At 40.7% G+C, this 27084-nt stretch overlaps 1 protein-coding gene across 1 annotated transcript in view; it reads left to right on the top strand.

Moving 5' to 3' along the window:
* Positions 1-202: 202 nt before the first annotated feature.
* B3GAT2 (beta-1,3-glucuronyltransferase 2) overlaps positions 203-27084 on the top strand; it is a 76020-nt gene continuing 49138 nt past the window's right edge. The window contains exon 1 of the mRNA XM_082731317.1: positions 203-865. Within this exon, the coding sequence (XP_082587443.1) occupies positions 245-865 (621 nt within the window). The 5' untranslated portion in view covers positions 203-244. The remainder of the gene's footprint in view (positions 866-27084) is intronic.

Raw genomic sequence — 27084 nt, 5'->3', positions numbered from 1 at the left:
AGCGGGGGACAGCGCCTGCCCGCCTGCGCTCCCTGTAGCCCTAGCTTCTCGGCTCCTGCGCCGATTCCCCACGCCAAGGGGCTGAGCCCCGCGGCTCCCGGCCCCCGCAGCCTCCTCCGACCCCATGGAGAACGCGCCCGCCGCGGCTTCCTGAGTGCGGGCGCCGCCGCCGTCCAAACCGCGCGCTGGGGTCCTCCATTCCGCCCCTCTTAGGGGCGTCCGAGAGGCCAAGGAAGAGCGCACCATGAAGTCCGTGCTGTTCAGCCGCTTCTTCATCCTCCTGCCCTGGATCCTAATCGTCATCATCATGCTCGACGTGGACACGCGCAGGCCCGCGCCCCCGCTCACCCCGCGCCCCTACTTTTCTCCCTACGTGGTGGGCCGCGGGGGCGCCCGACTCCCGCTCCGCAGGGGCGGCCCCGACAGCGGCCACGGGCGCGGCTGGGAGAAGCGCAACGACTCGCGACCACAGCCGCAGCCGCAGCCGCGGCCGCGGCCCGAGCCGCCTCTGCCCACCATCTATGCCATCACGCCCACCTACAGCCGCCCGGTGCAGAAAGCCGAGCTGACCCGCCTGGCCAACACTTTCCGCCAGGTGGCGCAGCTGCACTGGATCCTGGTGGAGGACGCGGTGGCGCGCAGCGAGCTGGTGAGCCGCTTCCTGGCGCGGGCCGGGCTGCCCAGCACTCACCTGCACGTGCCCACACCGCGGCGCTACAAGAGGCCCGGGCTGCCGCGCGCCACGGAGCAGCGTAACGCCGGTCTCGCCTGGTTGCGCCAGAGGCACCAGCACCAGCGCGCGCAGCCGGGAGTGCTCTTCTTCGCCGACGACGACAACACCTACAGTCTGGAGCTGTTTCAGGAGGTAGCGGCAGGCCCGCCCCAGCTTGGGGGGTTGGGGTACACCGGTGGGGCCTCGGGGCCAGCCGGGTTGCGACTGCACTTGGGAGTTCTCACTTCTCTGTACTCCCATTCGGGACTGCAGGTGGAGTGCTCCTCGCGGGCGGCCTGCAGCCTCCAGGTGCCCCGGTGTGTTTACGCGGGCCATTGGGGTGGAGAGTGGACGAGAGGACCGCTGTGGCTCGGGAGAGGGAGTGTGGCCAGGGGCTTCGCAGCCCCCCTGGGCCTGAGATTGAGCCGAGCGAGTAGCATAGGTGAGGCGCGAGGGTGTTTCCAGCAGCAAGGCTCTGGTTGGCTTGAGGATGCAGCCCAGATGGCAGGGAGAGCCTCTGGGGGAGGCACGCTGTCAGGAACAGGTGTCGCAGGGACCCAGCTCCTTGCAGGCGGTCTTGGTGTACTTCCGAGTCTAGAACCATAACCGGGAGGAAGGTGGAGATGGTGACTAAAAATCAGCCCAGAGACAAACTTCTCTTACAGTCTGCTGGCATGGAAATGGTTATTAGTGGAAACTGACTTCTCCGGGGTGTATGTGAGCCCAGCCTCTGTCTCTTCTTGCACGACGCAAAAGCCCTTTCTGATTCTGGGGATTGCCTCTTTTTCGAGGAAAACCTCTGGTAAATGAGTTGAGACTCTTCTGCCCTGTGGTTATGTCTTTCCGCAGCCCAAATGATCAGGCAGATAGCCCCATTCTTCTTCTCAGCCTTTCTCTAAGGCCTCCCTCTGGCCAGTTAGCCAAGCCACTCTCGCACCTGCCCATTGCATCCTGGTGCTCCTTGTGAGGTCCTGGGTGCAGCGCGGTCCCCTGCTGCCGAAATGGCTCTTTTCCCTCTGAGGTCAGTCGTGTACAGAGCCCACAGGAGTTTAGGACAGGTGTTACTGCTTGAGGCAGGTATCTTGCAGTCTGTGTATGTTCTGTGAATGGGTCCAGATTGCATGGTTTTCACTTTTCTTCCTTATACACAAGGATACCTGGGAGAAAACAAAAACTTGGATTCTTTGACACTTGGTGGAACTGTTGCTTTCCTCTGCCCCAAATTCCCTGACCTTCTTCTGAGACTCCATCACATCCCCCACCATGCCAAGTAAACCAGACAATCTGTGTGTCAGATTGTCACAACGTCACACCCCACGACTTTATCCTAATATTTGTTTGGCTTTCTTAACCTCAGGACAAAGTGACTTTGCACCCTTTCAGTTTAATTTTTCTGCATATGTGGCTTTTGAGAATTATTTTTTTAAGGGCAGTTGCCACCTTCATTTCTATCCATCCTCTCCTTCATGAATAAAAGGACCAGTAATTGCTTTCCATCCTTTCTTCTCCAAATTTTTGCAGTGTGGGGCTTTCTTTCCATGTTCCTTCAGAAGAAATAGATAAACTTGACATTGTAGGGGGTAGTCTTTCTTATAAATAAGATTAGAGCTACAATCTGATTTTTTTTTTTTTAAGTTGGGCTTTAATTTTGATCCTGCTTACATATTCTTTCCCCAAAAGATATGGTGGTTTGTATTCTGAAGCAAAGACCTTTACATTTCAATACACCATAACTTTAAACTCTTAAGTCTTTTTCCTTTCTTTTCTTTTCTTTTTTGGATGTTGCCTTACCTGTAAGAATGTGTAGTCTTGTATACATAATGCACATCAGCACATCATCACTAGTCAACTTTTTAGGGGGATGGGAAGGGGGAGTGACTTTTCAGTTTCTCTCCAGTTCTGGCCCATTTTTTGGAAGGGGTTAGATGGCTGGAAGAGCTGGCATTACAAGCAGTGAAACAATTGAGCACAGTCTTCCTTTGATGCTTCCCAAACTGAAAGGAAGGCTTGTTGGGGAGGGATATTAAAGCAGCAAGAGAAAAAAAACACTAGATTTTTTTTTCATTGGTTCATTGGAAAAAAGGAAAGAATATAGAGGAGGAAAGGGTAAGAGAAAAAATAGTAGTGGCCCAGAGGAAACTATAAAGGGAAAAACAGGCAAAACTTATAAGACACTAACATTTTGTACAGTTGGAAGTAATGAAAAAAATCAAACTTATTTTAAGAGCATGTGCAACTCTTTTTTAATGGAGAGGTGCCAAGTGGTACAAAATATACAATAGAAGGACTGTTTAAAAGCGCAATACCCATGATACACTGGGAATTGAAATGCTGTAGCTCCCAGAGGCCACTCCCAGACCGTCATTTCAAGACCAGTCCCTTTCTCTACCACCTCTCATGCTCTCCCACACACAGTGTTTTTGGACAGAGTGGGCATCTGTTCACCATGCATATATGTTGATACATTCAGCTTTCCTTTTTGCAATGCATTCTTCTCCTTGTAAGGCAAGCGATATTGAACTCTCTAAAAAGTCAGGTTCGCGGATTTATGCATCCTTGGATTTGTGCAGTAATGGGGTGGCCTGCCTTATACCCATTCAAAGATTAATGATTCCTTGTGGATTATAGTCTAGACATTGTTCTCTTGGAGAACCAGTAGGACTAGATAAAACATCTAAAAACTGCAACCCCTTGGGGGAAGGGAAGATGCTGATAAAGGATGCTGTTGGGGTGAGGCATGTAGATCTCAGTCCTCTACATTGTGCATCCACACAAATTAGTTTTTAAGTAATTCATGGTACTTAAGGAGAGAATGTCCCAAGTCAGGCTTCATCTTTTATTCATAGTGCTTCTCATTTCCATGGTTGATGTTAATGTAGATAAGATAAAAGGAGGAAAATGAACCAGGTACAAATTAGCTCGCTAAGCATTGGCTGCAAATGAAGGAAACTAAAAGATGAAAGGTCTCCAAATTAAATTAAAGGCGCAACAGGCAATCTGTGTTCAATTATTCCTCCCTGGTAACTGGAGAGCTGCTTTCTTCTTTCATACAGCTAACTGATTTTCAGCTTCCATTCTCAACTGAGCTATGCTGCCAGGAAAGAAGTATTTGCTACCTTCATGGCCAAAGGCACTTGCAAATGAAGCTCAGGGGGAGTGGTAGCCACAGAAACTGGGCTGTCCACAGCAGGAGATGGACAGAGCTTTTCAGGTTTGCAGTATCCCAGCAGGTCTTTCTGCTCTTCCTGTGGCCTGGATGGGGTTGTACGCTGCAGACCAAAGGTAATCCTGCCTGCCGGAGCACCTCATCTGTCTAACCCTCCGGAAAAGCTTATTTGTGAAGGATTTAAGCTAATTTAATACAAGCTACACCTGCAGATAAATGTGGCTCTCTATCTAGTCCTATTTTCAATATCACTATTGATGAGACTTCTGTTCTCCACTAGAAAACCTTCCAGTGTTTGCTGAGTTTAAAGCTGGCGCTTTTCAGGTGAAGTTGCTTTCACCTTTGGCAATCAATTGAATCGAAAGGTTAAAAAAACAGTCCTTTCCCAGCAAGAAGAAAAAACTTTTGAAAATTTAACTTTAATTTTAATGAGCAAAGACTGGAAGACAGGCCAACTGTGAGACATTTAAGAGGGGACGTGAAAGGGCTCAGTTAATGAGAAGGCGTCTTGAAGATGCCTTTCTGGCAAGCAGTGAACTAAAGAGGCCCTTTGTTTCGATTTTTCTGTTGGGTGCAGTTAAGCTATTCGTGAGCTGGGCAGGTGGAGGAGTTGAGGCTTAATTTTCTGTCTCATTCCTTTCCTAAAGCATCAGTATGCTCCCCTCTTTATATGCTGCTTATTGGAGCCACGATCCAAAGGATTTTCAAATTTGCAGTGTTTGGCACTTTCCCCCAAGTAGTAAATTTTGCCTGTTTCCGGAAAGGAGACCAGAGAGCTATCTTTACTTTTACCTTTGATACAGTTACTTAGTGTGGGCTAGTAATCTTTTCCAAAGTGAAGAAATCCAGAAGAATCTCTTAGGTGTAGCATAAAATGACTATTTTACCTGAAATGTGCCCTTTGTGTTTTATTTCTCCCCATCTAAAACCATATTAATAATCATGTTGTAGGGCTGATGAAACGTGAGAATTTTCTAAAAGTGTGTGTATAAAACTGCAGCCAATTTTCTTTGTCAGTGTTAAATCTAAAGATTTTCTGTATTCAGCCCTGACTGTATAGTACTTGAGTTAGGGCTGATTTTTGAGTTTTCAGTGAAGACCAGCTTTCATTTGGATTTTGATATTTTAATGGACCAGATATAACAATTTGGGTTTAAAAGACATTCTCTCTTCTGCCTCTTCTTGTTGTCTTTTTCCATCATTCTTTGTCCTCCAACCTACTTTTCACTGATTATCCTTTCTCAAGAATCGCCATAAAGACATGCCCGGATTATTGTTTGGTGCAATGAACGTGTCTCTTTTAAACATTTAGACTGTTGTCTCCTGCTTCTTGGAAACTATAGTGGGTGACTCCATTTTCTTCTGTCTACTCCACTTGCCTCTAAATTACAAGCTGGTAAATTTTCTCTTGTGTGAACAGTAATGGAATAGTAATTGCTTTTAAGGCATGCTACAAAAGCAAAATAGAAGAACCAAAGTCAATAGCCTTATTCATTAACTATTCCAGGTGGTATTCAAGTAGTGCTTTTTTTTTTATACAGAATTCAATAATGTTCAGATATGTCTATTCAAACATTTTGAAGTCTGAGGAAATATTTACTCAGTCTGTATAGTTAACACATTATATACTCGATTTGCAATGCTGTTGAAGCATGATATTTAGGTTTTGCATGGATCTCAAGTCCCCCTTCCAAAACACAAATAAAATTGTTACACCAGTCCATAGGTAGGCAGGTAAGTAAGTAAGTAGGTAGGTTTAGAACAGATTTCCAATTCACAGCAATAAATGAAGGTAATCCATTTTTCGTCCCTGGTAGTTCTTGTGCATAATTTGAAATAAATGTTAAAATACTCTTTACTGGGATGCCTGCATGGCTCAGTCAGCCAAGTGTCTGCCTTCAGCTCAGGTCACGATCTTAGGGTCTTGGGATCGAGTCCTGTGTCGGACTCCCCGTTCAGCAGGGAGCCTGCTTCTCCCTCGGCCTGCTGCTCCCTCTGCTTGTGTACTCTCTCTCTCACTGACAAATAAAATCTTTAAAAAATGAAATAAAATACTCTTTACCATGGATACAAGCAGAATGTAGTTGACATCAGTTGAGCACTTCACTATGGGCCAGGAACAACTCTTAGTGTTTGAAATTCTTCGTTCCTCACAACAGCCCCTGAGGGAGGTACTGGTATGTTCCTGTTCTTTCGTCCGACTGCTGATGTTTAGGTCTGAGCATAGTACTTCGGTGAGCACAGAGATTTTTACAAGCGCAGCAGGAACCCAATATAGTCATTTACTCTAGTAGAATTGGCATCCCTATTTCATAGTTGAGTAGAAATGCCTAGAATTAACTTGAACAGGTCATGCAGGTCGTTAATTCTGAACAGGTTCAGAGACAGAATTTAGAGTCCAGGTCCTCTGGTTCTAGAGCCTGCACTTTTTTTTTTTTTTTTTTTTTTAAGATGGATGTATTCTGGGAGAGATGGGAGGAGCAGAGGGGAAGAGAGCATGGAGCCCAGCACGGGACTCCCACGTCATGACCCGGAGATCACCACCTACATGGAAACCATGAGTCCGGCACATCCAGGTGCTCCTGGAGCCTGCGTTTTTTTGTTGTTGTTGTTGTTGTTGTTGTTGTTGTTGTTGTTTACCTTTCTGAGGCTTATCTCATTTAACATGTGCAGTTAGATGGAAATATGTCATTGTGGTGAGTAAAGCATTTGATCAATAGTATTTTTTTTTTTTAAAGACTTAGTTATTTTAGAGAGAGGGAGAGTGAGAGCAGAGGAAGGGGCAGAGGAAGAGAATCTCAAGCAGACTTCCCTCTGAGCACAGAGCCCAAGGCGAGGTTTTATCTCACAATCCTGAGATCCTGACCTGAGCAGAAACCGACAGTCAGGTGCTTAACCAACTGAGCCACACCCAGGTGCCCCTCCGCAGGAGTATTCTAACATTGTTGCTGTCTGCTGCCACACTTAAACTCAGGTCTTGTCCTCTTGGATGTATGACGTATCAACTTCCAGTTTCCCTTTTTGACCTTTTCCCCTCCTAATACCATTTGATCTTATGAACATTTTATTTCATCTCACATTTTATTTATAGCCCACTGGATTTTTGTTTTGTTTTTTCAAGTCAGGTGAAAACTAAGTTAGTATATAAACTGTAGCCTTTTGTACACACACACACACACATTGTGGTTTTTAAAACTATTGTGAAAAAGGATCATTTCTATAAGAAGATAAAGCATTAAAATTAATTTTTCCCTCACTCGATATATACACCTCAACAACTCTAGCTTCTGAGCACACTTGTTTTCAGGACGGGCAGGACTGAATGGACGAGGAAGTACTGGGGTAGAATGGGGGTCAGGGACAGTACTGAGGTATTTCATGTGGGAGGAGCTGGGGACCCGAGTCAGTCTGAGCTGAGTTCATGCAGGATAGGACAGCTGCTGGCTGCGCTCTCCCCCAAGCTGAGGCCTCTCCTCCCCGAGCACAAAGGCGCACCTGCAGGAAGCTTCCGCTAGTATGCTGCTCATGCTGGCCAGTGATGGCCCACACCGTCAGGTTCACAAGACTGGTTGCTTGTTGGTAGAAGGCTTAAGTGTCTTGTCAGTTATTTTGGGGGGGCGGGATTAGGAATTTCCCTGCATTAAAAACAAAATGAATAAATCATTGGTTGAGTCTGCATGTTGGGAAAACCCTGCAGGTGTCTATGCTGGGGGCGGTGATCAATCAGGTTCTCTACCACAAGTCAGATTATTTGGTCTTTTCTTTAAAATAACTGACAACTTAAAAGAGTTGCCCCCCCCCCCAATCTCCAGCAGGGAAAAGAGAACTTTAAATAGTACAGAATGGGGATGCCGAGTGGCTCAGTCTGTCAAGCATCTGCCTTCGGCTCAGGTCATGATCCCTGGGGTTCTGGGATCAAGTCCCACATCCAGCTCCCTGCTCAGGAGGAAGAGTGCTTCTCCCTCTACCTCTGCCTGTCACTCCTCTCTCTTCTGTTGCTCTCTCTCTGATAAATCACTAAAATCTTTTAAAATAAATAAATAGTAAAGTATATTACATGCAGAAACTAAGACAGTCATTCCTTCCATCTGAAAGGCAGGTATTTATAAATTGCATTTTCATCTCTTTCATGAAAGCTGAATTTGCTAAATGCTGAACATTCTCCATTAACTGAGATTTTAGTTATCTAAAATAATTGTATCTTAACAGTAACAGTGTATGGCTCTGCAAGATTCCTTCCACCTACTTGAGTTTAAACATTACCACATTGAGAAGATATTTGAATATAATTAGAATGCTTTCTCTCCACTTAACAAATGTTCATTGAGCATCTACTGTGTGCTAGGTACTATGCTTTGTCAAGGCAGAGAGTAATATAGCTGTGAGCAGAGAGGGTGCATCCCAGTCCTCACAGATCAAATGTCTGGACTAAATACTAATGCTAGGATCGGTGCCTGTTGAGGGAAATGCAGATGCCTGTGATCATAGAGCAGAGACAGCTAATGGGGTTGTAGTATGGAGTGATTATAGAGGAAGTGACATTTGAACTGAGACCTAAAGGTTGATGGCACCTAGTGGGTGACAGGGCAGGGAGCAAGACCCCTCCCAGGGGACAGAGCCATAGTTCACCTGAGCAAAGAGGGTGTGTGAATATCCAGAGAACAGGAAGATCTCCTTGACAACAGGGCATGGGATGGGAGGAGTAGGCAGCCGCATCCCCATCTCCTGCATGCCAAGTGAGACACTTAGTTCTGGGAGAAGAGTTGGCATCTCTCCCCAGGCCTGTCCTATAAAGAAAAAAGTCTTCATTTTTGGTGTAAACCTGTGGCTTTGAAAGGTCTGTGCATAGCAGTGTACGGAGAATGCTTTCATTTGTTCCCATCTGGTTTTCAGATCACCCACCAGGCAAGTTCTTTGACCTTTCATTATTTATTTATTTATGTATTTTTAAAGAATTTTGTTTATTATTTGACAGAGGAAGAGAGCGAGTGAGCCAGCATAAGCATGGGGAGCAGGAGAGGGAGAAGCAGGCTCCTGCTGAGCAAAGATCTGAGAGACAGGGCTCCATCCCAGGACCCTGGGATCCTGACCTGAGCTGAAGGCTGCGGTTCAATCGACTGAGCCACCCAGGTGCCCCTTACATAGTAACTTAAAGATAAATGTGGCCTCTGTGCTGACGCTAAGAGCTTTCATGCTGAAAAGGAGAGAGAGAGAAAGCCCGTGAATATTCTCTTCACACTCCAGAGGCTGGTGCGCAGCTCAGGTAGGTAGGAGTTAAAGGAGTTAGAGAGCCCCGGGTGCAAATGCGGCTTTACCACTCAGTGGTTGCGGGATTTTGGCAAAAGGTGCCCGCCTCATAGGATAGCTGTCTAAGAACTGACCTATTGCAAGTTATAAATATTAGTTCTTTTCCCCTTGTTCTCCTGTGTGGGTGACTGCCCCCGTTGAGAGGTATATCAAACAGCTGCTGCACTGTTTCGTTGGTTAGATGTCTCCAAATACTTGGTTCTGCGATCTGGACTGTGCCTCTGGGGGCGAGGAGGAGGTGCAGGTGCCTGACTTTCCCCAACTAGTCTGTACCCAAGTGGGACTACATAAATCGGGTGTCTCGGCTACACCACTGGGTGTTACCACAATGATTAGAGGGACAAGAGTTAAACGGGGCTTGATACAAAGAGTCCTGGGAGGATGCAAGAGAATAAAAAGCATCTTAAAGGACATTTTAGGTTGAGAGGACGCGGAAGGCCAATTCTCCTGTGGGTTAAGAGGTCTGAAGCTGATTCCTGTGTGTGTGAAAGCTAGGAAGTTGGCCTGCAGGTAGCTCAGAGCAGGTCCTAGATGTGATTTTTAGCTACTTGGTAGTCCTAGGGCCTAGCTTGGATGCCAAGCTTGTTATAGGATAGATTGTTGCTGGCACAAATGAATCAGAGATAGTGTGTTACAAAGGAGATGGCAAATTACAAAGGAAGACAATGAATCTATTTTTAAAGCACGAGATTACAAGCAATAGCTTGGTTTTTAAGGTCATTTGCTAGGGCTGGGAAGGTCAGGAGAATTCCTCTTTCCAGTACCTATTGCAGAAGGCAGAGAAGATCCCTTTTGACCACCTCACCTTGTGCCCAACCCTCTCCAGCCTCAACTGGGACACTGAACTGGCCTTCAGCTGGCCCGCAATATTGGGAAGTCTACCCTCAGCTTATTTTCTCTTTTTTCAAACACTGCTTACATTTTCCTAAGTAAAAAGCTTACAAAGCTTTTGAAGCTTGTTTCCTGCCAGAATGGGGCATGTAGCAGTTGGAGTGGGGTGTGTGTGTGTGTGTGTTTTGTGTGTGTTTACCCACAAGTCCCCTCATTGCTTCCTTGCCTGCAAATGCTGTGAGTACTGTCCCTGTTCATTCTTCGTAGACCCTGCACCTTCCAGATCGCGCTCTCCCAAGAATCGTCACACCTAGTGGTCTGGTAGGATGATCCTCACCTAACTCCTGAAAGAATTTAGTAAAATTGTACGCTCTCTAGGATGTTTACAAATTGATGTCTAAATTTTTAAAATCACTTAAAATGGTTGCAAAGCATGTAAGTTTTATTGAATTGTAAGTACGGACATTTATTAATGAAAACTACATACAGCGGATATTATAAAAACTAGAACAGTTTTATACTCTACATCTTTTGAATAGTATGTTTTCCAGTAACATCTGGAAATTTTATATTGTTCTTTTTTCTAATTTCCATTCTCCCTCAGAATTTTATCTCAGCACAATATTTTAAGGTCCAAGATCCTTTATTGATCCTCTAGTCACACATAGGTGCAGGAACAAATGATTATAGATAGAATTTCAGTTTTTAAACAATTCCTATGGCTATAAACTAAGGTCTTAAACATTCTTTAAGATTGAGTTAACACTGCGATTAGTAGCAGTAAACAAGGAATCAAAACAACGTAAATGCCATGCACATGAGTACATATCATTTTTGCAAAATTGTTACTCACTTATAGTAAAAAAGCACATAAATGTTGCCAACTTAGATAATTAACTCTTAAGCATAAAAGCTACATTTATTGGAAACTGGATTCTTAATGATATGGATGGAGCATTTTATTGTTGCTATCTCTTCACTGATGAATATTACTGATTGCTAGAAAGAGATAGGATTTAACATAATTCTGTTCTCATTAGGTCAACCTTGTCTACATAAAGAGGTAAATAAGATGGAAAGCATTTTCTTGTAGTGACGTTCTTCTGTTTTTTGAACTCTCAAGCTCTAAGCCAAAAACCATATGGTGATCTCTCAGCAAAAAAGAAAATTTAATGATCTTCTGATGACATTAGGTCTCCTTCAATTTTGTTGAAAGCAAATAATTAGAAACCTCTCATCTTCCAAAGGGATTTATTACCCATTCATTAAAGACATTAACTTTCTTAATAAAGACAACAATGTTTCTAATTACCTTTGTTTAGTGCCCTAGAGATTTGACCATGGTGAGATAGTACATGTACTGTGATTCAGGATGAGTGAGAAGTTGGCTGTTTTCTGTGCAGCGGGAGAGGAGCAGAGGGAAGAAGAACCTCCCCCTCCCCCCAAGAACTGAGTTTTAGGAAAGCAGGTAAGAATGCTGAGGGTCTGGGAATTTCTTCCCTTCATTCGGGGGCCATGCTCCCCAAGTCTGAAAACTGCAGTTTTGGTAGAAAGAGCACTAAGTTAGGAGTGGAGAATGTGTGTTCCTCCCTCATGGCCTCAGGGGAACTGAACTCTTGTTTTCTGATGGCTTGCTGTGTGCTCGGCCCTTCCTGAGTGTTTGGGTGTGTACGCTGCTGCTATTCAATTTTCATGGTATCTCTGAGGCACGAGCTATGCAGCCTATCTTACAAATGAGGGAAAGTCCTAATACTCAGTTGCCTTACAGGGCCTGATATGACTGTAGGTAGTTGTGAGATTTAAGTGGGCTGACGTACCTGGAGAGTGGGCCAATAGGGCCACTTCCCTAACCATTCGGACATAAGCTTCTCTCAGAAGTGGGTGGCCACAGGAGCAGTGGAAATGTTCCAAAAGGCAGAATGTCAGAAAACCCTGAGCCACCATGACTGTACCGACCCTGACAGTCTCTGTGGCCTCAAGATGCTGCCGTCAGCTGATGGGAATGGGAATTTCAGTATGATCCATGTGTGGATGTGTTGTTGATCATCTAAATAAACTTGGCATTGCAGGATTGAAATGCCAGTGTCAATTTTAAAGGTCAAATGACAGTTTGGGGATATTTTTATAACTTTGGAAAGTTCTTCAGCTACATCTGTTCACACTGGCAAAAGTGCGAGAGACCTCCCCAGGGAGTCTTTTCTGTTGGGGGTGCTGCAGCCTTGCCTTGCAGAAAAGTTCTCTTATGCACAGTCATTGGAGCTGGTATTTGGGCCTCAAGTCCTATTAATTGTTTTCATTTTTCTTGAATGGATCTATTTAACTATTTACCTATTACCTTTCATTCCTGCTGGATATACTGAAAGGATAAGCTCTGTGATTTTTTACTTTTATGTTCTTGTTTTCCTTTTTAAGGATTTTTTCGAAGTTTTTCTTTAAATTCCAGTTAGTTGACATACAGTGTAATATTAGTTTCAGAGGTACGACATAGTGATTCCACACTTCCATACATCACCCATCGCAACAGGAGCCCTCCTTAATCCCCATCACCTGTTTCACCCCCCCCCCCACAGCCCCACTGGTAACCATCAGTTTGGTCTCTATTGTAAGGAAACTGTTTTCTGGGTTTGCTTCTGTTTTTCCCCCTTTGCTCATTTCTTTTGTTTCTTCAGTTCTGCATATTAGTGAAATCATATGGTCTTTGTCTTTCTCTAATTTCACTTAGTATTATCCTCTAGCTCCTCTAATTTCACTTAGTATTATCCTCTAGCTCCATCCATCATTGCAAATGGCAAGATTTCATTTTTATGGCTGACTAATATTCCATTGTATGCATATACCACATCTTATGTATCTGTTCATCAGTCAGTGGACACTTGGGCTGTTTCCATAATTAGGCTAACCTAGGTAATGCTGCTATAAAGACTGGGGTGCATGTATCCCTTTGAATGAGTATTTTCGTATTCCTTGTATAAATACCCAGTAGTGAATTTGCTGGATTATAGGGTAGTTCTATTTTTAACTTTTTGAGGACTGTCTGTACTGTTTTCCAGGGTGGCTGCTTCAATTAACATTCCCACCAACAGTGTAAGAGGGTTCCCCTTTCTCTGAATCCTTGCCAGCATCTGTTGTTTCCTGTGTTGTTGATTTTAGCCATGCTGACAGGTGTGTGAGGTGGTATCTCATTGTAGTTTTGACCTGTACTTCCCTGATGATCAGTCATGATGAGCATCTTCTCAAGTGTCTTTTGGCCATCAGTATGTGTTCTTTAGAAAAATAACTATCCATGTCTTCTTCCCATTTTTAATTGGATTGGTCATTTTTTTGGGTATTGAGTTTTAGAGATTCCTTATGTATCTTGGATATTAACCCTTTATCAGATATTTAATTTGCAAATATCTTGTCCCATTCCATAGGTTGCCATTTAGTTTTGTTAATTATTTCCTTCACTGTGCAGAAGCTTTTTATTTGGATATAATTGCAGTAGTTTATTTTTGCTTTCGTTTCCCTTGCCTCAGGAGACCGATCTAGAAAAAAGTTGTTATGGCCAATGTCTAAGAAATTACTGCCTGTGTTCTTTTCTAGGATTTTTGTGGTTTCAGGTCTCACATTTATTTCTTTCATCCATCCATTTTTAATTTATTTTTGTGTTTGGTGTAAGAAAGTGGTCCAGTTTCGTTCTTTTGCATATCGCTGCCCAGTTTTCCCAACACTGGGCATTGGATATTCATTCTTGCTTTGTCAAAGATTAATTGACCATATTGTTGTGGGTTTTCTGAGTTTTCTATTCTGTTCCATTGTCTGTTTTTGTGCCATCACCATATATACGATCTTGATCAATGTAACTTTGTCATAGAGCTTGAAGTCTGGAATTATGATGCCTCCAGCTTTGCCTTTCTTTTTCAAACTGGTTTTGGCTATTTGGAGTCTTTTGGGTTTCCATTCAAATTTTAGGATTATTTGTTCTAGCTCTGTGAAAAATGCTGTTGGTATTTTGATAGGGATTACACTAAATGTGTAGATTGCTTTTGGTAGTATAGACATTTTAATAATTGTTCTACCAATCCATGAGCATGGAATGTCTTTCCATTTTTTAATGTTATCTCTTTTTCTTTCATCACTGTTTTAAAGTTTTCAGAGTTTTGGTCTTCCACCTCTTTGGTTAGGTTTATTCCTAGGTATCTTATAACTATTGGTGCAATTGTAAATGGGATTTATTGCTTAATTTCTCTTTCTGCTGCTTCAATATGGCTGTATAGAAATGCAACAGATTTCTGTATATTGATTTTTGTATCCTGTAATTTTACTGCATGTATCAGTTCTAGAAATTTTTTTTGGTGGAGTCTTTTGAGTCTTCTACAGAGAGTATCATGTTGTCTGCAAATAGTGAAAGTTTAAGCTCTTCCTTGCTGATTTGGATGCTTTTTATTTATTTGTGTTGTCTGATTGCTGTAGCTTGAACTTTCATTATTGTGTTAAATATCAGTGGGGAGAGTGCACATCCCTGTCTTGTTCCTGATAGTAGAAGAAAAGCTGTCAATTTTTCCTCACTGAGGATAATATTGGCTGTAGGTTTTTCATATATGGCCTTTACTATGTTGAAATCACGTTCTGTGTAACTTACTTTGTTGAGGGTTTTTTACCATGAATGAAGGTATTACTTTGTCAAATGCTTTTTCAGCATCTAATGAAAGGAACGTATGATTCTTACCATTTCTTTTATTAATGTGGTATATCACATTGATCAATTTGCAAGTGTTGAACCACAACTTGCAACCCAGGAATAAATCCCAGTTGATCATGGTAAATGGTTTTTGTAATGCATTGCTAGATTTGGTTTGCTGGTATTTTATTGAGAATTTTTACATCCATGTTCATCAGGGATATTGGCCTGTAGTTCTCTTTTTTAGTGGGATCTTCATCTGGTTTTGGTATTAGGGTAATGATGGTTTCATAGGATGGATTTGGAAGTTTTGCTTCCTTTTTTATTTTTTGAAAGAATTTGAGAAGAATAGGTATTAACTCTTCTTTAAATGTTTGGTAGAAATCACCTGTGGAACCATCTGACCCTGGACTTTTGTTTGTAGGAAGTTTTTAAGTTACTGATAGAATTGCTTTGCTGTTTGTTGGTCTGTTCAAATATTCTCTCTTCCTGTTTCAGTTTTGATAGGTTATATGCTTCTAGGAATTTATCCATTTCTTCCAGATTGTCCAGTTTGTTGACATAGTTTTTCATAATCTTCTCATATTTGTATTTCTGTGGTGTTATTTCTCCTCTTTCACTTGTGATTTTATTTAACTTTATTTTTTCTCTTTTTGATAAGTGCATCTGGAGGTTTACCAATTTTATTACTTTTTTCAGAGAGCCAGCTACTGGTTCCATTGATATGTTCTATTATTTTTAGTATCTATATCACTTGTTTCTGTTTTAATCTTATTTTCTTCTTTCTGCTAGCTTTAGGCTTTATTTGTTCTTTTTTGAGCTCCTTTAACTGTGAGTTTATGTTTGAGATTTTTCTTTTTCTTGAGGTAAGCCTTTATTGCTATATACTTCCCTCTCAGGACTGCCTTTGTTGCATCCCAAAGGTATCAGACCATTATGTTTTCATTTTCCTTTGTTCCCACATATTTTTTAATTTCTTCTTTGATTTCCTGGTTGAGTCATTCATTGTTAAGTAGCATGTTTCACCTCCATGTATTTGTAGTCTTTCCAATTTTTTTCCTGTGGTTGATTTCTACTTTCATAGGATTGTGGTCAGAAAAGGTGCATGGTATGATTTCAGTCTTTGTATTTGTTGAGGCCTGATTTGTGACCGAATATGTGATCTATTCTGCAGAATGTTCCATGTGCGCTTGAAAAGAACATGTATTCTGCTGTTTTAGGGTGGATGTTCTGACTGTATCTGTTAAATCCATTTGGTCCAGTGTGTCATTCAAAGCCATTGTATCCTTATTGATTTTCTGTTTAGATGATCTGTCCATTGATTTAAGTGAGGTGTTAAAGTCCCTTACTATTAATATGTTAGTTCCTTTATGTTTGCTGTTAATTGTTTTATAAATTTAGGTATTCCCATGTTGGGAGCATATATATTTATAATAATTATATCTTCTTGTTGGATTGTACACTTTATAATTATGTAATGCCCTTCTTTGTCTCTTTTTACAGTTTTTATTTTAAAATCTAGTTTATCAAATATAAGTATTGCTACTTGGCTTTCTTTTGATATCTGTTTGCATGATAAATGAGTCTCTTTTTTTTTTAGTTTTTTTTTAAATTTTTAATTTTTTATAAACATATATTTTTATCCCCAGGGGTACAGGTCTGTGAATCACCAGGTTTACACACTTCACAGCACTCACCAAAGCACATACCCTCCCCAATGTCCATAATCCCACCCCCTTCTCCCAACCTCCCTCCCCCCAGCAACCCTCAGTTTGTTTTGTGAGATTAAGAGTCACTTATGGCTTGTCTCCCTCCCAATTCCATCTTGTTTCATTGATTCTTCTTCTACCCACTTAAGCTCCCATGTTGCATCACCACTTCCTCATATCAGGGAGATCATATGATAATTGTCTTTCTCTGCTTGACTTATTTCGCTAAGCATGATACGCTCTAGTTCCATCCATGTTGTCGCAAATGGCAAGATTTTATTTCTTTTGATGGCTGAATAGTATTCCAATGTATATATATACCACATCTTCTTGATCCATTCATCTGTTGATGGACATCTAGGTTCTTTCCATAGTTTGGCTATTGTGGACATTGCTGCTATAAACATTCGGGTGCACGTGCCCCTTTGGATCACTACGTTTGTATCTTTAGGGTAAATATCCAGTAGTGCAATTGCTGGGTCATAGGGCAGTCATAGGGCAGTCCTATTTTCAACATTTTGAGGAACCTCCATGCTGTTTTCCAGAGTGGCTGCACCAGCTTGCATTCCCACCAACAGTGTAGGAGGGTTCCCCTTTCTCTGCATCCTCGCCAGCATCTGTCATTTCCTGACTTGTTGATTTTAGCCATTCTGACTGGTGTGAGGTGATACCTCATTGTGGTTTTGATTTGTATTTCCCTAATGCCGAGTGATATGGAGCACTTTTTCATGTGTCTGTTGGCCATCTGGATGTCTTCTTTGCAGAAATGTCTGTTCATGTCCTCTGCCCATTTCTTGATTGGATTATTTGTTCTTTGGGTGTTGAGTTTGCTAAGTTCTTTATAGATTTTGGACACTAGTCCTTTATCTGATATGTCGTTTGCAAATATCTTCTCCCATTCTGTCAGTTGTCTTTTGATTTTGTTAACTGTTTCCTTTGCTGTGCAAAAGCTTTTGATCTTGATGAAATCCCAATAGTTCGATAAATGAGTCTCTTGTAGGGAGCATATAGATAGATCTTGGTTTTTTTATTTGTTTGTTTGTTTTTGTTTTTAATCCATTCTGACACCCTTTTGTCTTTTGATTTAGTCCATTTACATTCAGAGGAATTATTGATAGCCGTGTATTTACTGCCAATTTTATTACTCATTTTGTTGTGGTTTCTGGAGATTTTCTCTGATCTTTCTTTGTCACTTTTGGTCTCTCTTTTGCACTGAGTATTCTTTAATATTTCTTGTAGGGGTAGTTTAGGTCACAAACACCTATAGTTTTTGTTTGTCTGGGAAACTGTTTTCCCCTTCTTTTCTGAATTATAACCTTGCTGGATGGAGTATTCTTAGCTGCAGACTTTTTTCCCATTCAGCACATTGAATATATCATACTGCTCTCTTGGGGCACCTGGGTGGCTCAGTGGGTTAAGCCGCTGCCTTTGGCTCAGGTCATGATCTCAGGGTCCTGGGATCGAGTCCTGCATCTGGCTCCTTGCTCACCAGGGAGCCTGCTTCCCCCTCTGCCTGCTCTGCCTGTCTCTCTGTCTACTTGTGATCTCTGACAAGTAAATAAATAAAATCTTTAAAAAAAATTTAAAAAAAAAATCATACCATTCTCTTTGGCTTGCCAAGTTTCTGTTAAGAAATCTCTAGCTAGCCATATTGGTTTTCCCTTGAAAGTTAAGTTTTTTGTCTTCCTGCTTTTAAGATTTTTTTTTTCACTATATCTTACAAATTTAATTACAGTACATCTTGGTGGTATTGATGGGACTTATCTGTGCCTCCTGGATTTGCATGTCTATTTCCTTCCCCAGATTAGGTACATTTTCTGCTATTATTTCTTGAAATAAATTTTCTACCCCCTTCTCTCCTTCTTTTGGGACTCCTGCAATACTGATGTTATAACATTTATTGGAATCACTGAGTTCCTAAGTCTACTCTCATGTTGCATGATTTTTCTTTCTTTTGTTCAGCTTCATTATTTTGTCTTTTGGGTCACCAATTTGTTCTTCCATTTCTTTCAGCCTGCTGTTCATTGCTTCAAATCTATCTTCAATCTCATTTATTGCATTCTTCATCTCTGATAGATTCTTTTTTAAATCTTTTATCTCTATAATGAGGGTCTCACTAAAGTCATCTTTTCTGAAGCCCATTAAATATCCTTATGATTGTTGCTTTAAATTCTACATAGGTGTGTTACTTATATCTGTTTCTCTTAGATCTCTGGCCACAGCTTTATCTTATTCTTTCATTTGGGATAAATTCCTCTGTCCTGGCATTTTGTCCAGTCTCTGCCTTTTTCTCTGTGTTAGAAAAGCTAGTTATGTCTCCTGCTCCTGAAAGTAATGGCCTTTTGAAGAAGAGGTCACGTAGTGCCCAGGACCTGTCACTTGAAAGAGTATCTCCATTGTGTGTTGCATGTGCTCTACTGTTGTGTTCTGTTTATACCTCTCTCCTTTAGGCCAGTCCTTACCTTGTCTGTCCTTGCCTGCTGTGGGCAGTGTTTGGTCCCTGGCCTGAATGTGGTGAGTTTAAGTAGGTGTGCTCTGGTCTGCTTGTGAAATGAAACGTGACACCACTTCCAAAAGGACAGAGGCTGTGCTGAACTCTCTGGTCAGGAGATGCAGTGTGGGCATAGGTTTGTGCTGGTCTTCTGGGGAGGGGCCTGCCATGCTGGGACTGAGGCAAACTTGACTGAGAAGAGCAGTTCACCAGAACGCTGGGGTATGGGGCTTGGTGTAAGCAAGTTAGGCAGCCAGTGTCTGTGCTGCTGCGCACAGGTGGCTTTGTGTTTATGCTGAGGGATGGGGGAGGGAAATGGTGCCAGCCAGCTCCTTTGTTCCCAGAGAGGCACCTCCATGAGTGCTGCCTCTCAGGGACATGCTCTGAGGAGAATGAATAATTTCCCCACTCTGCTCCATGCATTCTTCAGATAGCTGTTTCCATACCATGGGCCCCCAGGTAGTTTGCCTGCCTTCTGTCCTGGAGCAATGCAATGCCCTATGGGCTTTGTCTTGGCCAAGCTGGCTGACCTTTAAAACTCCAGGCTTTAAGCCCCACTGGTTGCAAAAACTCACAAAATTCAGCCTCTCTCAATTTTCAAGCCAATGGCTTTGGGGAAGTGAGCTCCTTGTGCAGTCCCCTGTGTGCTGCTCTGTCCCCCCTTTACTAGGATCACAGCTCCCTCCTGGTTGTACAGCCCGTAATCCATTTCTCCTTTAAACCATGTCTCTGCACTTCCTACCTTCTTCGATGTGACCTCTTCTCTCTCTCTTTAGTTGTGAAGTTCTGTCAGTCTTCAGGTTAGACTGTTTAAGGATTTAAAACAAGAGTGTTAAGGATTTTAAAAAATGAGAGTGTTAAGAAGATGGGTTGATGATGCTTGTGATTTCTGTGCACAAAAATAAGGTTTTTATAACAACCCTGGGTTTCCTTTGAAAATCAGTTGATTGTCCTACAGTCTCAAATCTAGGTGTTCATTTGGTTGGCTCTTGTAAATCCAGTGACACTTAAAAGTAAACCCCTTTTCTCTGGTTCTTGTTATATATTTTTTGCAAATGTGAAGGGCAATGGGGGAGAAGCAAAAATTCAGTGTTTGTGTTTTTTTTTAATCGTGGGGAAAATATCCATAAAATTTACCATTTTAACGATCTGAAAGTGTACAGTTCAATGGCATTATGTACATTAACTTTGCTGTGCAACCTCTGTCTTCATCCTTCTCCAGAGCTTGTACGTCATTCCAGACTGGAACTCTGTACCCATTAAATAACAACTCCCCATTTTCCCCTCCCTGGTAAACTGTAATCTGCTTTCCATATGAATTGGACTATTCTAGATACCTTATGTAAGGTAGAACCATACAATATTTGTCCTTTTATGTCTGGCTTATTTCACTTAGCACAAGATCTGCAAAGTTCATCTGCATTGTAGCATGTATCAAAATTTCATGCCTTATTTTTTTTGAAGGAGTTATTGTGAGTACTGCTGTGAACATTGTTATATGGCTATCTGTTCAAGTTTCTCCTTTCAGTTCTTCCGTGTGTATATAATGAAAGTGGAACTGCTGGGTCATAGGATACTTCTATGTTTAATTTTTTGAGGAGCTTGCATACTATTTTAGATAACAGTGGCACCATTTCACATTCCCATCAACAGAAGATACACAGGTTTGGAATTGTTCTACATCATAACCAGTACTTGTTATTTTCTGGTTTTGCTTTGTTTTTTTAATAGCCATCCAGATGGACAGAAAGTTGTATATCCTTGTGGTTTTGATTTGTGTTTTCCTGATTAGTAGTGTTGACCATCTTTCCATGTGCTTATTGATCATTTGTATATAGGTTTTGGAGAAATATCTATTCATGTCCATTGCCCATTTTTAAATTCAGTTGGTTTTTGTTTCTTTGTTGAGTTTTAGGCGTTCTTCATATATTATGTATATTAATCCTGTATCAGATATGTGATTTTCAAGTATCTTTTCTCATGCTGAGTGTTGTCTTTTTATTTTATTCATAGTGTCCTTTGATCCCCTAAAGTTTTAATTTTTTTTAAAGATTTTACTTATTAATTTGACAGAGAGAGAGCTCACAAGTAGGCAGAAAGGCAGGCAGAGAGAGGAAGGGAAATGGGCTCCCTGCTGAGCAGAGGGCTTGATCCCAGGACCCTGGGATCATGATCTGAGCCAAAGACAGAGGCTTTAATCCACTGAGCCACCCAGGTGCTCCTAAAGTTTTAAATTTTGATTAAGTTTATTACAGTTTTTGTTGCCTATGCATTTAGGGTCCTAGCCAAGAAATTGTCACCAAATTCATTCTTTTTCCCTGTTTTCATCTAAAAGTTGCATAATTTTAGCTCTTATGTTTGGGTGATTACTGTTGATCTATTTTGACTTAATTTTTGTACATAATGTTAGGGATCCAAATTCATTTTGCATGTAAATATCTAGTTTTTTCTATAGCACTATTTATTGGAAAGACTGCCTCTTCCTCACTGAATAATCTGGACACATTTGTCAAAAATGATTTGACTATATATGTGAGGGTTTATTTCTGGGCTCTCTATTCCATTAGTATACATGTCTGTCTTAATGACAGTAGCAGTGTTTTAATTGCTGTTGTTTTATAGAAAGTGTTTAAATCAGGAAGTGTGGATCCTTCAATTTTGTTCTTTTTCAAGATTGTTTGGGCTATTCAGGGTCCCTTGAGATTCCAAATGAATTTTGGTTTTATTTTGGGACTCTATTCTGTTGAGCTTTGGGTCTGTGTAGTATCAGCCTTCTTTGATTACCTGTGCTTTGTAGTATAGTTTGAAATTGGGGATTGTGAAATCTCCAGTTTTGTTCGTTTTTTCTCAAGATTGTCTTGGCTGTTTGGGGGTCTTTTGTATTTCCATACAAATTTTAGGATTATTTTACTTTTGTGAAAAATGCTATTGGTATTTTGGTAAGGATTGCATTAAATATGTAGATTGCTTTGGGTAGTATGAATGTTTTAATGATACTGATTTTTCCTGTCCATGAGCATAGAATAGCTTTACATTTGTTTGTCATCTTCATTTTCTTTCTACATCTTATAGTTTTCAGGGTGTAAGTTTTTCACCTCCTTGGTTTAAAATGGCCTCAGATATTTTACTCTTTTTGATGCCTTTGTAAATGGAATTTCTTTTTCTCTTTCTTCTGTTTCATTATTAATGCATAGAAATACAAAACATTTCTTTTTGTGTAGTGAAACTTATATTCTGCAACTTCACTAGATACATTTACCAGTTCTAACTTTTTTGGTGAAGTCTTTTAGGTTTCCTACAGGTAGTATCTCCTCATCTGCAAATAGAGACAGTTTTACTTCTTATCAATTTGGATGCCTTGTATTTCTTTTTCTTGTCTGATTGCTGCAGCTAGGATTTCCAGTATTATGTTGAATAAAATTGGACATCCTTGTCTTCTATCTGTTCATAGAGAAAAGCTTTCAGTTTTTCCTCATGAAGTATTATGTTACCTGTGGGTTTATTATATGTCCTTCATTATCTAAGCCCACTTATCAGGAAGGGATGTTGAATTTTGTCAGTTGCATTTTCTGTGTCTGTTGATGAGATCATGATTTTTTATCCTTACTCTTGTTAATGTGATATATTACACCAACTGATTTATGAATGGTGAACCATGCTTGCATCCCTGGAATAAATTCCACTTGATTGTGGTGAATGATTTTTTTTTTAATATATTGTTGAATTTGGCTTGCTAATATTTTGTTGAGAATTTTTGCATCTATGTTCATATCAGGGAATATTAGCCTATAGTTTTCTTTTCTTTTTTTCTTTCTTTCTTTCTTTTTTTTTTTTTTTTTAAATATCTTTGTCTGGTTTTGTTTTCAGGGCAATTCTGACCTTATAGAATGAATTGGTAAGTTTTCCTTTGTTTTTTGGAATAGTTTGAGAAGAATAAGTATTAAATTTTCTTTAAATGTTTGATAGAATTCACCTGTGAATCCATCTAATCCTTGACTTTTGTTTGTTGGGAGCTTCTGAGTACAAGTTCAATTTCATTACTAGTAATCAGTCTGTTCATATTTTTTTATTTCTTCCTGAGTCAGTTTTGGGAGAGTGTATGTTTCTAAAAATATATCAGTTTCTTCTAGGTTATCCACTTGTTGGCATATAAATTTTTATAATCTCTTATAATCTTTGTGTTTTTGTGGTGTTGGTATTTCTTTTTTTTTTTTTAAAGATTTTATTTATTTGTCAGAGAGAGCGAGCGAGAGCGAGCACAGGCAGACAGAGTGGAAGACAGAGTCAGAGGGAGAAGCAGGCTCCCTGCGGAGCAAGGAGCCCAATGTGGGACTCAATCCCAGGACGCTGGGATCATGACCTGAGCCGAAGGCAGCTGCTTAACCAACTGAGCCACCCAGGCATCCCTGTGGTGTTGGTATTTCTTTCTCATTTTGTCCTTATGTGAGTTCGTGCTCTTTTTTTGTTGATGTTTAACTAAAGTTTTATCAATTTTATCTTTTAAAAAAGCAGCACTTGGGGTGCCTGGGTGGCTCAGTGGGTCAAACATATGCCTTTGGCTCAGGTCATGATCCCAGGGTCCTGGGATTGAGCCCCACATCAGGCTCTCTGCTCAGTGGGGAGCCTGCTTCCTCCTCTCTCTCTCTGCTTTCCTCTCTGCCTACTTGTGATCTCTGCTGTCAAATAAATAAATAAAATCTGAATTAAAAAAAAAAGCAGCTCTTGGCTTCATTGATCTTTTCTATTTCACTTATTTCTGCTCTAATCTTCATTATTTCTTTACTTCTACTGACTTTAGGCTTTGTTTAGTATTTTTTTGTCTAGGTCTTTTAAGTGTAAGTTTACATTGTTTTTGTTTGTTTGTTTGTTTTTGTTTTCTGAGATTTTCTTATTTCTTGAGGTAGGACTGTATCACTATAAACCTCTCTTAGAACTGCTTTGCTGTGTCCCAGAGATTTTGACCACTGTGTTTTCACTTGTCTCCATGTATCCTTTGATTTCCTCTCTTTGGTTTTTTTGTTGACCCATTCATTTAGTGACATGTTGTTTAGCCTCCATGTGTTTGTGTTTTTCCCAAGTTTTTTTTCCTTATAATTGATTTCTAATTTCATATTTTTGTGATTGGAGAATGCTCAATGTGATTTTTTAAAAAGATTATTTATTTATTTATTTGACAGACAGAGATGACAAGTAGGCAGAGAGGCAGGGAGAGAGAGAGGAAGGGAAGCAGGCTCTCTGCTGACCAGAGAGCCTGATTCTGGGCTCGATCCCAGGACCCTGGGATCACGATCTGAGCTGAAGGCAGAGGCTTTAACCCACTGAGCCACCCAGTCGCCCCTGCTCAATGTGATTTTAATCTTTTTAAGTTGAGACATTTTTTGTGGACTAATTTGTAATCTGTCCTGGAGAACGTCACATATGCACTTGAAAAGAATGTGTATTCTGTATTCTGTGCTTTTTGGATAGAATGTTCTGTATGTATCTGTTAAGCCCATCCAGTCTGTTGTGTTGCTCAGAGTCACTCGTTCCTTATTAATTCTCTGTGTGAATGATCTATACATTAATATAAGTAGGGTGTTCAAGTGCTCTATTGTATTACTGTGCACTTCTCCCTTTATGTTTGCTTATATTTGCTTTATGTTTGGGTGCTCTTATGTTGGGTGAATTGATATTTACAATTGATATATCTTACTGGTAAATCCCTTTATTATTATGTGTTGCTCTTGTCTCTTACTACATAGAGTCTGTTTTAAAGTCTATTTTGTCTGATACACATTCCGCTGTCTTGGTTTTTTTGTTTTTTTTTTTTTTTTGAATTTCTATTTGCATGACATACGTTTTTCCACCCCTTCACTTTCAGTTCGTATGCCTCTTTAGGTCTAAAATGAGTTTCTTGTAGGCGGCATATAGATGGATCTTCGTTTTTTTTGTTGTTGTTGTTGTTTTGTTGTTTGTTTTTTAATCTATTCAGTCAGCCTGTATCTTTTGATTGAAATATTTAGTCTATTTATATTTAAACTAATTATTGATAGGTATGCACATTTTGTTGTTTTGTTAACTGTTTTCTGATTATTTTTGTAGGTTTCTGATCCTTTCTTATTTTCTTGCTCTCTTCCCATATCATTTGATGCATGGATTCTTTTCTCTTTATTTTGTGTGTATCTATTACAGGTTTTGATTTATGGTTACTTTTGGGCTCTTATATAACATCTTATGTATATAGCAGTGTATATTACATTGATGGTCCTTTAAATTTTTTTTTAAAGATTTTATTTACTTATTTGACAGAGAGATAGAGATTATAAGTAAGCAGACAGAGGGAGAGGGAGAAGCAGGCTCCCCGCTGAGCAAGGAGCCGGATGCGGGGCTCGATCCCAGGACCCTGAAACCATGACCTGAGCTGAAGGCAGAGGCTTAACCCACTGAGCCACCCAAGTGCCCTGGTCTTTTAAATTTGAACACATTCCCAAAACACTAAATTTTTAATCCCCCCTTAATGTTTTATGTATATGATGTATATTTTACATCTTTTAATTTTTCGTAGCCCTTGACTAATTTTTGTAGATGTAGCCTATTTTACTCGTTTTGTGTTTTAACCTCTATACTGCCTTTAAAAGTGATTAACTTACTCCTTCTATTTGCTTGGTTTTACTTGTGAAATTTTTTCCTTTCATACTTTTCTTCTATTATGGCCTTTATTTTACCTGTACAGTTCCTCCTAACATTTTTTTAAGGCTAGTTTAGAGGTGATGAACTGCCTTAAATTTGGTTTGTCTTTATCTCTACTTCTATTCTGAATAACAGCCTTGCTGGGTAGAGTATTCTTGATATAAGTTTTTTTTTTTCCCTTTCAGCACTTTGAATATGTCATGCTGATATATTCACTGCTTTCTGGCCTGCAAAATTTCTGCAGAAAAATCAGCTGATGGCCTTGTGTGGCTTCCCTCGTATGTAAGAGTTTTCTCTTGCTGCCTTAACAGTTCTCTCTTTATCATTACTTTTGCCATTTTAATTTTTGTGCATCTTAATGTGGGCCTTTTTGGATTTATGTTGTTATAGAATTTCTGTGATTTCTGGGCCTGGATATCTGTTTCTTTCCCTAGGTTAGGGGTGTTTTCAGCCATTATTTCTTCAAATTAGTTTTCTGCCCCATTCTCCCTTCTCTTTCTGGGATCCTTATACTGCAAATTTTACTACACTTGATGTGAATTCCTTTAACATTGTCCATTTTAACTTTTTATATTTTTATTTTTTTGCTGTTTAGCTTCATTGCTTTCCATTATGCTGTCTTCCAGATCACTGATCCATTCTGCATCCTCTAATCTCTGTTTTTTGTTTGAGTCTCTGTTTTTCATTTCAATCAATGAATTCTTTAGCCCTGACTGTTCTTTTTAGTATTTTCTCTTTGTTGATGTTCTCCCTGAGATCATTTACTTCCCTTGAGTTCAGCAAGTATCTTTATGACCATTGGTTTCAATTCTTTATCAGACACTTTGCTTACCTTTGTTTAGTTTAGCCTTCTACTGTGATTTTTCTCTTTTTTTCAGTTTTTCATTATTTTTCACTTATTCTTCTGTCTCATTTTGTCTGGTGGTCTGTGTCTGTTTCTGTGTTTTATATAAGTTAGATTCCCTGATCTTTAAAGAAGTGGCCTTGTGTAGACAAGGTCTTGTGGTGCCTGTAGTTTAATTCCCCCCTGGTCACAAGAAAGAGGAACTCCAGTGATGTTCCTTGTGTGAACTGTGTGTACCTTACTGTTGTGGATGAGGTACTGTTGTCTTCAGCCCAGCAGGCTGCAGTGACCTGCTTTGCCTGCTGCAGGGACACTGGTCATGGTTTATTCCTTAAGCTGTTGTGAGGGCTGAGGCCACCATGGGTTTGTTGGTAAAGAGGCCAGTAGTCAGTCTAGCTGTCTGCAGTTAGCCTCTCTATGTGGGTACACCACATAGAGAATGACACAGATACAGATGCACTGAAGGGCATGGCTTGCTCTCTGTGCAGCCAGCTAAGAGTGTGAGCTATTAGAACTATGGACACACTGCTGTGTAGGGTTATCTCCTCCCCTCCACAGGACAGGAATCACTTTGAAGTGGTATTGGTCCTTGCTGGGGTTACCCTTGCTGAGAGTTTGATGGTAGGATATGCTTTGAGGGGGTGCCTGCTCAGACAGATAGGTTGGATGGGGCAGTCTTCAGACGAGCAGGAGTG

Source organism: Mustela nivalis, assembly GCF_964662115.1.
Source record: "Mustela nivalis genome assembly, chromosome: 5".
Taxonomy (NCBI): domain Eukaryota; kingdom Metazoa; phylum Chordata; class Mammalia; order Carnivora; family Mustelidae; genus Mustela; species Mustela nivalis.
The sequence above is the reverse complement of the archived record's forward strand: the minus strand, read 5'-3'. Positions and strand labels throughout refer to the sequence as shown.